This window comes from Nesoenas mayeri (assembly GCF_963082525.1).
Source record: "Nesoenas mayeri genome assembly, chromosome: 5".
Taxonomy (NCBI): Eukaryota; Metazoa; Chordata; class Aves; order Columbiformes; family Columbidae; genus Nesoenas; species Nesoenas mayeri.
The window spans coordinates 47908055-47922236 of NC_137548.1; the positions used below are offsets into that span (position 1 = coordinate 47908055).

At 43.6% G+C, this 14182-nt stretch overlaps 1 protein-coding gene across 1 annotated transcript in view; it reads right to left on the reverse strand.

The window, feature by feature from the left end:
* Window positions 1-14182, reverse strand: part of LDLRAD3 (low density lipoprotein receptor class A domain containing 3) — a gene marked incomplete at its 3' end in the record, with an annotated part of 112781 nt that overhangs the window by 61786 nt on the left and 36813 nt on the right. Inside the window, exon 2 of the mRNA XM_080346176.1 lies at window positions 11676-11822. Coding sequence (XP_080202302.1) covers window positions 11676-11822 — 147 coding nt within the window. The remainder of the gene's footprint in view (window positions 1-11675; window positions 11823-14182) is intronic.

Below are 14182 nucleotides of genomic sequence, written 5' to 3' on the forward strand. Positions count from 1 at the left end.
TGGAATACAAGAGGTTCCACTTAAATTTGAGAAAAAACTTCTTCTCAGTGAGGGTGACAGAGCACTGGAACAGGCTGTCCAGAGAGGTTGTGGAGTCTCCTTCTCTGGAGACATTCAAAACCCACCTGGACACATTCTCTGTAGCTTCGTCTAGGTGTTCCTGCTCCAGAAGGGGGATTGGACTAGCTAGTCTTTTGAGGTGCCTTCCAATCCCTAATATTCTGTGATTCTGTGTTTTGCAGATTTTGCCTTAGGATTCTAACACCATTTAAAAATATTAGAGCTGAGCTTGTACTCTTTAGTTCATCAAATGTGTATCTGATACTTTGGGAAGTGTGGAGTGGCTGTGACATGTTTCATGGTACTCACCAGAGTGGCTGTCGACTTTGGCCACTGTCTGCTGTATGAACCACTCCTCCCAGTTTGCTATCATCAGCAAACTCAGTTTCTGCATCTAGGTCATTGCTGAATAGGTTAAACAAGACTGGACCTAGTACTAACCCCTGGGGTACCCCACAAGCTACAGGCCTCCAGCTAGACTGCACTGTTGATCACAACCCTCTGAGCTCTGCTATCCAAACAGTTGTCACTCCATTTCACTGCCCACTCATCTAACCTATAGTTTCTTAGCTTGCCTATGAGGTTGCTGTGTGCCACAGTGTGAAAAGCCTTGCTGAAGTTGTCATAGAAGGCTATCAGGTTGGTTAAGCTGATTTCCCCTTGGTGAATCCATGCTGAATACTCCTGATAACTATTCCTCTACATGCTTGGAGATGACATTCAGAATAAGTTTTTCCATCACCTTTTCAAGGATGGAGGTGAGGCTGACTGGCCTGTAGTATCCTGGGTCATCATTCTTGCTGTTTTTGAACATTGGACTGACGTTGGCTTTCTTCCTGTCCTCAGTCACCTCTCCTGTTCTTCGTGATCTTTCAGAGATGATGGAGAGCAGCTTAGCAGTAACATCTGCCAACTCTCTCAGCACTTGTGGGTGCACTCCATCAGGGCCCGTGGATTTGTGGATGTCCAGCTTATGTAAACGATCTCTAACCTGGTCCTCCTCAACCAAGGGAAAGTCTTCCTTTCTCCAGACATTCTCTCTTACCTCTTACCTTGAAGAAACTTGAAAATCATTATAGTGAGCTGTATTTTCAGACTACAATATATTTCTAACCAAGTCTAAATCCCCACCAGTCCAGGGTCTGTGTGTGCAGATACAAACACTTACAGAATCACAGAATGTTAGGGATTAGAAGGGACCTCAAAAGATCATATAGTCCAATCCCCCTGCCGGACCAGGAACACTTAGATGAGGTTACACAGGAAGGCATCCAGGCAGGTCTTGAATGCCTCCAGAGTACGAGACTCCACAACCCCCCTGGGCAGCCTGTTCCAGGACTCCCAGGCCTTTTCCCCTACACTGCTCTCTAGTAGGTCTATCCCCAACTTATACTGGAACCTGGGGTTTTTCCTACCCGGATGCAGGACTCTACACTTGCCCTTGTTACTTTTCATTACATTTTTCCCTGCCCAACTCCCCAGCCTGTCCAGGTCTCGCTGGATGGCGGCACAGCCTTCTGGCGTATCAGCCACTCCTCCCAGCTTGGTATCATCAGCAAACTTGCTGACAGTACACTCTGTTCCCTCATCCAAATCAGTGATGAATATATTGAATAATACAGGCCCCAGTACTGACCCTTGAGGCACTCCACTAGATACAGGCCTCCAACTGGACTCTGATTCATTAACCATCATTGTCTGGCTTCTTCCCTTCAGCCAGTTCACAGTCCACATCACTACCCAATCATCCAGACTGCAGTCCCTCAGTTTAGCTGTGAGGATGCTGTGGGAGACTGTGTCAAATGCCTTACTCAAGTCAAGGTGGACCACGTCCACTGCTCTGCCATCATCCAATCCATCTTGTTATGTCCTCATAAAAGTCAATGAGGTTGGTCAAACACAACTTCCCTTTGGTGAAGCCATGTTGACTGCCCCTAATGACCCTCTTATCCTTGATATGCCTTGAGACGGCACCAAGAATAAGTCGTTCCATCAGTTTCCCAGGGATGGAGGTGAGGCTGACCTGTCTATAGTTACCCGGGTCCTCCTTCTTGCCCTTTTTGAAGACTGGAGTGACATTTGCTTTCCTCCAGTCCTCAGGCACCTCTCCCATTTCCCAAGACTTGTCAAAGATGATGGAGAGTGGTCCAGCAATGACATCAGCCAGCTCCCTCAGCACCGGCAGGTGCATCCCATCCAGACCCATGGATTTATGGATGTCCGGATTGCCTAACTGCTCCCTAACCCAGTCCTCATCAACCAAGGCAAACTCCTGCATTGTCCTGCCTTCCTCTGGGGCCTCAGCGGTATGGTGCTCCTCAGGACAGCTTCTGGAAGTGTAGACAGAGACAAAGAAGGCATTCAGTAACTCTGCCTTCTCTGTATCTTCTGTCACCAGGTCACCCACCTTGTTCATCAGTGGGCCTGCATTGCCTCTAGTGTTAGTTTTATCTGCCATGTATTTGAAAAAGCTCTTCCTGTTGTCCTTGACCCCTCTCACCAGGTTTAATGCTAAGGAGGCCTTAGCTTTCCTAGTTGCCTCCCTACACCCTCTGACAACAGCCTTATATTCTCCCCAAGTGGCCAGACCCTCCTTCCATGGTCTATAAACTCTCCTCTTCCACTTGAGCTTACCCAGCAGCTCCCTGTTTAACCACGCAGGTCTCCTGGCTCCCTTCCTTGACTTCCTACGTGTCAGGATGCTCTGATCTTGTGCCCAGTAGAAACAGCACCTGAACACCAATCATCTTTGGCCCCTTTACCTTCAAGCAGCTTTGCCCATGGGATTTCCCATAGCAATTGCTTGAAAAGGCCAAAGTTTGCCTTGCTGAAGTCCAGGGTTGCAATTCTGCTTGCTATCCTGCTCCTACCACATGAGGTCCTGACCTCCTCCATCTCATGGTTGCTGCAACCAAGGCAGCCCTCAACCAGACCCTCCTTGTTAGTGAGGATGAGGTCCAGCAGTGCACCTCTTCTAGTCGGCTCCTCCACCCTTTGCATCTGAAAGTTATCGTCAATGCACTGGAGGAACCTCCTAGACTGTGGCTGGCTGGCTGAGTAGTCCTTCCAGCAAACACCAGGGAAGTTAAAATCCCCCACCACAACCAGGGGCTGTGATTGTGAGGCTGCTCCCAGCTGTCTGTAGAAGGCCTCATGAACTTCCTTACCCTGATCTAGTGGCCTGTAATAGACGCCCACAATAGTATCACCCTTGCCAGCCTGCCCCTTAACTTTCACCCACAGACTCCCAACTCACTCCTCATCCGTGCGTGGACAATACTCAATGCATTGTAGTTGTTCTCTCACATAAAGAGCGACTCCACCACCACGCCTGGCTGGGCTGTCTTTCCTGAAAAGGACATAGTCATCCATGACCACATTTCAGTCACGTGTGCTGTCCCACTATGTCTCTGTAATTGCCACCAGATCATAATCTCCTGACCAAACACAGGTTTCTAACTCCTCCTGCTTATTCCCCATGCTGCACGCATTGGTGTACATGCATTTCAGAGAGCGAGCCGAACACTCTGATTTCACCTCACGGGTATGGAAGGCCTCCCAGCCTTCATCAACTCTAGAGTGATGCCCCACTGATGCAAGCCCAGCTACAACCCCATCCCCCTTTGAGTCTAGTTTAAAGTTCTCCAAATGAGCCCTGCTAATTCCTGTCCCAGCATCCTTTTGCCCCTGTGAGATAAACCTTCCCCATGTATCACTGTTTGGACTGGTGTCTTGTAAAAACAGCTGTTATCAAAGTACCAAAAGCCCTGCCTCTAGCACCAGTCCTGTAGCCAATTGTTTAGGGACTGGATATTTCGATTCCATCCCACATCATCACCCAAAACTGGAAGGAGGGAAGAGAAATCACTTGAGCCCCAGACTCTTTTACCATCTGTCCTAAGGCCTTGAAATCTTTTTTCATTCCCCTCAGACTGCAGGATGCAGCTTCCTCCTCATCTGTCTGGAAGATTAGCAGTGGGTAGTATTCCACCGGGTGCACCAGGTTGGGGACCATCCTGGTGATGTCCCTGATCTGGGCTCCAGGTAGACTGCACACTTCCCTACGATGAGGGTCAACTCTGCAGATTGGGCTCTCTGTCCCTCTCAGAAGTGAATTGCCTACTACAATTATCCTTCTTTCTTTCTTATCTGAGGCAGCCTCGAGGTGTGGGGTCAACTGCCTCTTTCTATGTGACCTCGTAGTTGAGCCTTGCACCACATCCTCACCTACCTCCTCTTCAAGATCCAGGGCCTCAAACCCATTACGGAGGGGCACCTGAGGAAGCAAAGCAGGTAGGGAGAGAGGTTGCCCACGGCCCCGAACTGGAACTAGTTTCCAACTCTTATCATCTTTTCTGTCCCCTACCTCTGACCGACAGCGACAGGGCAGGGGTTGTCTCAGGTCTTCTCCCTCTGCCCAATAGGGTAAGGGGTTCATCACCTCTTGGGGACTATCCCCCTGGAGCCTCTCTGAGTGGCACGCCAGGGAGTTATATCACCAGTAGATTTCCTTTTTACACTCCCTTATGGTCCTCAGTGTCTCAGTCTCCTCCTTAAGCTTCGCAACCATGCTGATCATATCTTGCACCTGCTCACACCTCACACAGGTGGGATGCTGGCCATTGTCATCCGGCAGCAGCAGGCTGTGGCACTCCCTGCAGCCAGAAACCTGAATAGCCATGGTTCGGGGCAGACAGTCTGTCTGAGTTGCTACAGTCTTCTTCAGACAAGCTCTCTTTCTGGTCAAGACCATGGTCAGCAACAGTATGAAACACTGGCAATAGGTGAGAGTCTAACTAGCAAAAGGTGACAACCTCTACACCTTAGTGCACAAGTTACCACACCTGCTGCTGCAGCACAGAGTGGGTGCTACTCACCCGTGTCACAAGCCGATTGCCTCTTCCAGCACCTGGTGGGCAGTGACATGTCACTGTCCTCCCGGAGGTGGGGGAGTGATCACCCTGGCTGCGGTAACGCCCACTCCACGTCAGCTGCTCTTGCAAGGGCTGCAGGGAGCTTCCGGGTCTCTCAAGAATGAAAGTGCCCCATTGAGAGAAAAAAAAAAAAAAACAAAAAAGGCTTCTCTGTACCTTGAAGATTTCGCTTAATTGGGACCCGCCAAGCTGCCTCTGATCAGCTAATCTCAGGAACTGAATCTTAGTTGTGTCACATCTCCTACCCCGTCACTCCACCTCCTGATGACAGCAGAAGATTCATAGTCTTTTGAGACTACAAAGCATTTATATAAAATTCTGTGTGACTTTGGATAGTTTAAATGGAACTGAAAAGCTACCCAACATGGAAAAGATAGACACACAGTGTGGAATGTGACAAAATAGGGCATTTTTATTATATAGAAACATACAGTTCAAACTCTACAGGGTAAAATCAAAAACATGGTTAGGAGACACATAAGAGAAGATGAAATTAAGGATTAATATGCCAATATATCAACAATGAACAAGTTAATTACAGCATTAGCTCAAATATTATTCTACTAACCTGCCAAAAACAGTTAAAAATGCTTCCAAAACCAACAGTAGAAGTATGGTTACAGCCATAAAAACACAGATCATTCACAATAGACATTGACCATTTTAATGAAGCAATTCATTTAATGAAGACATTCTACCCCCTAGAGAAGACTTGTTCATAAAGACTCTGTATGAAGGACAATCAGGGCAAGATCTGATGATGATGGATTGGTGGTGATGAAATGAGCTTTTTTCTACCACAGTTGGTACAGAGGTCAGCTCTTGCTAGCCAGTGCAGAAGTGTGTTGACAACACATTCTTACAAGCATGGATGATGCTCTGTTGCTCAGACATATATTCCAATCACATAGCCCTTAGCATTGACTCAAATTTGTGTTGAATGGGCAACAGTGGCAACTGGTAACAGAAACATTTGAGAGACAGAAGTTCCTAACACAAGAACACACTGCCCCAAGGATATCCTTGCATATTTTTTTTTTCCAGACCATGGCCTACACTCTTTAGCCCTTGGATTAACACAGCTAGTCACTATATTCACTGTGTGCCACTGTTTGCTCACAGCTGAACACACAAACTTGGCACTTAAGAAATGGCTCTCAGAAGAGCAATAAAGGAAAATCTAGACTTCTGGGTATTTGGTATGTTTAATTCTGGCTGCTGTCATGCCAGGCACTTAGTACAGGTGATGTGCCATGCTCTGAATCTGCACCATCTGCTGCTTGTTAGCTGACAAAGGCAGCAACATGCCATCTCTCCATAAGCTCTTGCTCATTAGCTGACAAAAGCTGTTTTCAGTGTTCACATTGTTCTTTCTGTAATAATCTAATATAAATATCTACAAGCAGTAAAGAAAAGAGGAAACAAAGATGACAGAGTAAATTATGAGTTTAGCTACATTAGCACACTCTTAACTCTCAAGGAGAGAATCCTTTCAACATCTGGATGCAGGTCTTGGCCCCAAAGGAGTATCTCAGCAGCCAGGTATAAAGGTCAGCACTAAAGATAATCCATTTACCTCAAATGTTTTGAAATGTGCAAGCACACATTTCTAGGCTCTTTCCATTCAGGTTCTCCATTTTGGATCTTCCATATCTGTTAACAGACAGAGAACAGAGTAGCTGACTGCATGCAGCTCCCACCTTGACCAGTGCAAGCAGTAACCCCAGATATATATATGCCTGGTATGCAACCAGCACCTATAAGCTCCACAGGAAAGTCCTGTTAGTAAAGATTCTGCATGTGTGAAGAGGAGCCTTTCACTATAAATCACCTACACAGCTAAAAAGCAGTAGTAGTCATTAAAAGTCCACTAACATTTAAAAGAAACCTGCATGACAGTTATTGGACTACAGAGGCTGATGAGCAGTCCAACAGACAAGAAACAGCACAGCTGGGGGAATGAACTACAAAAGGCTTCTCCATTTTGGGAGATGCACTGATGACAGCAGATTACTCAAACTATAGAGAACCAGAAAAACTCAGAAAACATTTGCACGGCTATGGTAAATTAATTCTTTCTCAAGCTCAATTAGTGGCTTGGAGGAAAAGCCAAAGAGATACTCTGCTTCAAGGAGGAGCAATTCTTATTTATGATAATGAGAAGGCACTGTCTCAGCTTATTGCTTCCCTATTATGCCTTTTTTCAACCCTCCTCTCCAGATAAATCCAGGTAAAATTTTTCTGTCGTCACATCACCATGACAGAAGGCAAGAGTACAAGAATGTTCTGTGCACTAAACACCATACAGATAGCTGGCATGGGAAGTGTTAAACTGATCACAGGTCAAAGCACAGAGGAAGCAAGGAAGATGACAGATGGTATGGATTCTGGCAAATGTGAGAAATGAAGAAACAGGCCCCAAACAAAGTGACACAGTTAACAGAGATGATCCTGCAAAACAGGAGACAGAAGAGGGATAAAAGAAAGAGAGGGAAGAGATAAGGCACAAATGGACAAGGTGCAGGTAATTCTGCTTTGCATCTTATTTCCTCCTTACAGCCAGACAAGCACTTTTCACTCACTGGCTGCAGAAAATGAAAACCAGACCATAAGCTTTAAGTTTTCCTGCTGGAAGGAAGACAGACAGGGTGAGATGCTACAACAATGGAATTAATAAAAGATTGTTGGACATCCACATTCAACTGCAAGATAATCCAAAAGAAAAATAAAGACTTTGCACATAACCACATATGTGTGCATGAAATTTCTTCAGTCAGCACACTAAAACACAGCATACTTCACAAAAATACCAGTCCAAAGTACCAAATGAATCCTGTAACCAAACTCCTATTCACACATAAACACTTTAAAGCAAGGTTAAAGCCTTTCAGCGTGAACTAGTTAGTCGATGAGTAATCACAGACAAAGAAGCTTAAGGCACGGTTCAGAGCAGTAACACACTAGGAACTCAGCCATCTCCTGCTGCTAATCCAACTCCTACAGCTTTGTCTTCACTATCAACAGCTCAGCTAATGCAAAGCAACATCACAACAGAAAACAAAGGACTTCAATTTTGCTGCAAGGTAACTTTTAGTAAGTAGAGACCTATTCTGATAGCAGAAAGGTAACAAAAGTCTAGTTTAAACCAATTAAAAAATCAAAAAGTTTTATACCTATATCTATACATACACACTCCAACCCTTGCAATGCTGGCATGACACTTTGAAGCATGGCTGGCCTCCCTGGAGTTGTCTGACACAAATAACACAAGACACACTGGCATAATTACACAACCAGATGTGACACACACATACACATTTTGAATGTCAACTGTTGTTTCTTTTCAGCTGCTGTTTCTGCAGCCAAGAAGAAAAATCTCCGGGCTCCTACATTCCCTTCTCTCACTCATTAAGGCCAGAGTATCTGCGTGGTTCAGCTTCTGTCTCATCACTGGAAACTGATCATGTACTAGAAAAAAATTTTCCCAGGTTGCATATTCAAACCCTGGAAGAGGTGCCCAGTGGGGCTGTGCATTCTCCATCTTTGGAAATGTGTGAAATTTGACCAGACAAGGCTCTGAGGAACCCTGATCCAAGTTAGTCCCGCTCTGAGCAGATAGCTGGACCAAATGAACTCCAGAGTCCTTTCCAACTTAGAGTAATCTAGAAGCCTATCTTTACAGATTGACACAAACTGGAAGGGGAAGAAGGGACAACTGATTTTTCTTCCTTTGCCCCTCTCAGACAAGACACTAGGGCTGCCTTTCAGTGTCTTAACTCTGAGCTAGAAACTCCTCTGACACCAGATTCGGGCTGTACAAGCCCATCCAAATTTTGATTACTTTCTCATCCAAAGTACGGTTGGTAACACTATAGCAGTACACCGTAAGAATAGGATCATTTTCAAAATTCATCAAAAGAGCTAATCAAACATTTTTAGTGACATGCACTGTATGTATATACTCATCTAAGTGACTGAATTGTCCCTCTGAGGCTATTAGCAAGGTTAGTTGATTAGCAGGAGTCAAAAGGGATTGTTTTCTGGGTTAGAAGGACCATCCATCTTTGAGACAGTAAGCCAACTTCCTCAATTTAGACACAAGTCAACACTTAATAATGCAAACCCTTCCCGGCCTCCAGTGACTCCTCTCACACCCCACGTCTCTACCATGGTGCACAGACTGTAGCTACACAGGCATATTCAGCATCTCACAGGCACAGTGGCTGGTTCATTAGGCATGCTTCTCATGGCAACACACAAAGAGTTAAAAGCTGCCTACTAGAATGAAGAGGATGGAGCTGCAGAACAGGAAGGCTGAAGCTCTCCAGATGCATTATAGCAGGGGTGTCAAACTCATTTTCACCGGGGAGTAGTAGCATTTATACAGTCCTAAAATTACGTTTGCCGCTTTGAAGGCAACCACAAGGCTGATGTGGCCCCCAGTAAAAATGAGTTTGACACCTCATATTAGAGAATATTGCCTGCATTAATATTTTTTTTTTGGTTTGGAGATTCAAACGAGGAATATCTCTATTCTGTTTTGGTTTCTCTGACTGGTTAACAGCAGGCCAGCAAAGGATATGAAACCTCTGCTTACCCTGTTGTCTCTTTTCCATGCTAACTTTACATTTATGAAGGTGATCAGATAGCAGATAGATGTATAGAAGAGGAAAGAAGTGTCTAACTACCTCTGTTAATTTGGGCAGGATCAAAAGGATGCTCATCCAGAAAACTGTTAACCAACCAAGTGGGCTGTGAGTATTTAAATAAAAACTAAACAAAAGACAATTCTGAAAAAAATGAAATTCATAGTTGCAGCATACCCTAGATCAGTGAGGTTTATTTAATTCTGTTGTGACAAGAACAACTCTTAAGAACTGTAATTTTGCAGCTATTTATTTATATTTTATTGTCAGTTACCATGTCCATTACTGCCTGCAATTCACTAGATCTGACTGATTTTGGTAAGGAAATTTTTGAACACAGAGCCACAAAGTATATTTTCCTGTTACTGATTCATGGGTAAATATCCAGCCCAACTTTCATTAAGAAAATCTTCATTAAGGTTAATTAAAATCTTCATTAAGATTTTCCAAGTGTATCAGGTGAAACAAAATTAATGCAAGGCAGACGATGACAACATTCTCAGAGACAGAAAACCTCCTCGTTTGTATCCTACATATACAGAGAAGTGCCATCATTCAGCTTGTTTTAAGAAGTAGAAACAGCACACCAAAAGAATTGCTAGCAGCATATTCAGGAGCTGGGTAATGAGGAACCTGAGCGTCACACAGCTGCTGTTATCAGAAATATTTCACAAAAAAGATACAGGTTAAACTTCGGACATTTTCTATTCTTGCCAAAGCTCCCACTAACAAATTCTGCTAGGGTTTAAACAGAATGGCATGACAATGATCAATTCTTACAACAGATCCATCCTTTACTAAGATGTTAAAATCTAAGCAAGAAAAATTAACTCGTCTTCAATGTTGGAACATAAGCCTGATGCTTTATAAAGACTGCAAAGCATCAGATATTTTATACAGATACTTTTAATGCCTTAGAAAGGGAGAAAAACTCACTGGTTTAAATCAGAACTACGTGTGGAGATTTCCACAGCACAGTTACTAAAGCCTCCTTATTTTAAAAGGGGTAGATAAATGGGGCTAAAGAAGAGGCATCAAGTTAAATAAGCAAGAGTATTTAATGGAACGTGGTATTTCTAGTCAGCTAATTTGGAAGAAGCTATTCTTCCTTCTGCTCCGTAAGCAAATCTAATCATGTCTTTAAGTGTCCTGGGAAATGTAAGCTTCTTGTAATTCAGTTTAAGTTTAATGAAAACATCCACAAAGTATAAATGTTAAGGAGAAACATTTGTCAGACGAAAAGGAGTCACTTCTCAGAAATTTCTCAGTTGCTCTAAAATCACATGAAATTTGAGGGTTTTTTCTCTCCTAACTAGATTTCAAATCATAGCATTATGCTGCAGGATAATCTAGCCGTCTGGGTAAAACACGTAGGCCAGGAAGTTTCATGCTAACTGATGGCTGAATAACATTAACTAAAGCTTAATTAATGCTAACAAAACAACAAAATCACAGAGAGATTTTTAGCTCTCTAGAACTGGGAGTTCTGTAGGGAGGATTGAAACATGTAAACATTATTAGTCAATTCATTTGATTTATTTTCCAGAAAGCTAATATTAAGTTGAAAAGGGTTAAGAATTACATTTTGACAGGAGAGAACAGAAGTAACAGGATACAGTCAGCAATTTCTAAATGAAATGAACTAATTTTGATGGTAGTGGAAATCAACTTACAGCACTAGGCCAGCATGTTGAAGCAGTAAACGCGGGATCCCTAAAAGTTCACAGAGCATCACTCTTCCACTGGAAGAATCACAAGTCAAGTCTGTTTCAATTTATCCATCCATCCATCCATCAATAAGAGTTTAGCAGCCTGCTACCAAATGCTGTATTATAATCAAACAGTCTGACAAACCTTACAGGTTCTTACTATATCCCTTAAGGATATAGTAAAGGAAGGCTGTACGTTTTTTCCAACAATAGCTAAATTAAGAAACTGGTAGTAGCTTTGTTACTTACCTAATATACACTACAGAACACACCAGTAATGCTACCTAACCAAGCCTTATGATATTAAGCATGTTAAGGTCACTTACGGCATTCCTTCTCATCACTGTCATCAAAGCAATCCGGCAGCCCATCACACTGCCAGGCTCCTGGGATACAGCGCCCGTTACTGCACATGAAATTTCCAGGAATGTTGCATTCATTTGTGAAGTTATTCCCAGGCAACAGCTGGCTCACTGTAACAAACAAAAAAGAGGGAGTTTACAGGAGATTTTTAAAAAGGCAGCAAAAGCAGGCACCGAGCAAGCTGTTTATCAGTGGTTGAATGAAGATGAGACAAATAGTATCTTGGCCCTGCATATTTTGTCATTATCTTTATCAGTATTTTTAGTATGATACTTGGTAGCACTTTTTTTTTTCCTAAAACACTCCCCACTTTACATATTTCTTTCTTGCTATTTTCTTTATAGAAACATATGTGCAGCCTTCTATGTACCCTTAGGTCAAAGCAAAGTTTGCTAAAAAAAAAAACAAACCAACCCACCAAACAAAAAAACTCTCCTTCACATGGTTGATTTAAACACAAGTAAAACAGATGAGGCTACAAGAACCCAACTCAATACTCTCATGCCTCTGTCAGATCAGTAGTTAGCTTGCAGAATAGTTTTGTTGTTGTTTGCCAATGGCTAGGAACTAAGTAACACATTAATTCATACTACGTTTTCAATTAAGTTTTAAGAGTATTGCTGCTGATCAAAGTTAGAATTGAGCTTCTTGGTGTTATTATATTCCGTGGCATACAATCTATCCACTATGACAGTTGACACACTGTGAGTCTGCCAAGTGGAGGGGGTTTAGTAGCTGGGTACTGGAGATCATGATAACAGTGCAAGAAGGAAACCTAAAGATTTTTCTTCAAGGTTAAACATAGCTCCACTCAGTCATTTTAATCTACCATGTTTCCCACCTTGTGTATTGTTTTTGGAATGCAGGTATCACAGAAACACAAACTTCAGTGAAGGAAGACAACAATATTCAATAGTTGTAATAAGTACTAAAACAGTCATGTCAGGTGGTAGAGCTAGAGCAAAGCTGCAAGACAAGGCAGAGAATGAAAGAATATCCTTTCCCCTCATCTTCCTCTGTCATGTTCCAGACTAGTCACAGGCACCGTGCACTTTTCCAGGTAAAAAACAGAAATAAAACCTTTGCACATAAGGGTCGAGTTGTCACAAAAATATGCCCCCTCTGCATGCCCACATATCATCATGGTTCAAAATCAGGAAGAACAAATTAAGCTCATGCACAGCTTTATCATTTACTATAATTTACCTGTTTTGAGTATAATTGCACTCCCTGGGGGAGTGGCAGAGCTGCAGTTAGTTCTCTCCATTGTCCACCCTATACCAGCCTGCTTCATGTTCCTGTGAGTCCAAATCCTTCCCCTACCCAGGAAGGCCTGAGCTCCAGGGATGAGAAGAACTACTATAAACACAGCATGGCAAGTGCCCCACTCTTTAATGCTGCATGGGGCACACAGCACAGCACACCTGCTAGGACCAGGAGTTTCAGAGAAGACCTTTTCCTAGCTCATTCCTGCAGTCCCAGGGAAGAACCTGCTCCATACAGGCATCTTTGGAGAACTTAGCTGCCAAAGAAAGGAGCCTCTAAGCATGAGGCTTTCTGGAAACTCCCAAAACAGCCAAATGCAGATGGCTCTCTTCCTCCTCTACAATATAGCAAAGTGCTGCATCTCTGACACAGGCAAAACTGCTAACATCACTGTTTAAAATGACATGATAGGAATGCTTCAGGGTGGTATTTTTTTTAATGCCCCAAACAACATATTTTCTCTCAAGTGTTATTTCTTGCAAATGGGTGACTCTCCTGGGGGCGTTCTAAGAATCTGCCAGCACAGAGCAGATGCCTTAATGGAAATTTGCTCTGAGCTGTTAAAAGACAAGGTAGTTCAGAAAAGTGGGGAATACAAGGTCTTCTGAGCCAGATGGGGCAATCTCAGCCACTGGCCACATACCCAGAACCACCTATAACTCTCCTCCTGTAGCACCCTGAAGAAAGAAAGTGACAGCCAGCAAAATCTAAACCTAGGCTATGCAGCTGGCAATTTTGTGTCTTTTTGCTTTTAGCAGTTCCATTCAAACCTCAATTCCACTCCCTGTATCGCTGCTTTTCTGATCCAAAAAGACTGGGTTTGGTCTACATACTGCAATGAGAAAAGGCTACAACCAGAAGAAGCTCAGCTCAAGCCCACTAAGGCATGGGCTTCACTGCTCCCAGCAGCTGCCAGGGAAACGCCATACCCAACTCTACTTCATGCCCGAGTCCCTAAATCTAAATCAGTGATAGGAACAGTTTGCTCTTTGCTAGTCCGGCCACAAAACACCGAACAGACATGGTGCTGCCAATAACCAGCCCTAGGTCAGTACAGCCTTACAGAATCACTGTTAATTAAGTTCTGCAGTTCTGTGTTCAACCAGCAAGGGGTTTTGTGCTGGCTCTCGCTGGGATGGAGTTAATTTTCTTTATAGTAGCTGGTATAAGGCTATGCCTTGGATTTGTGCTGAAAACAGCACTA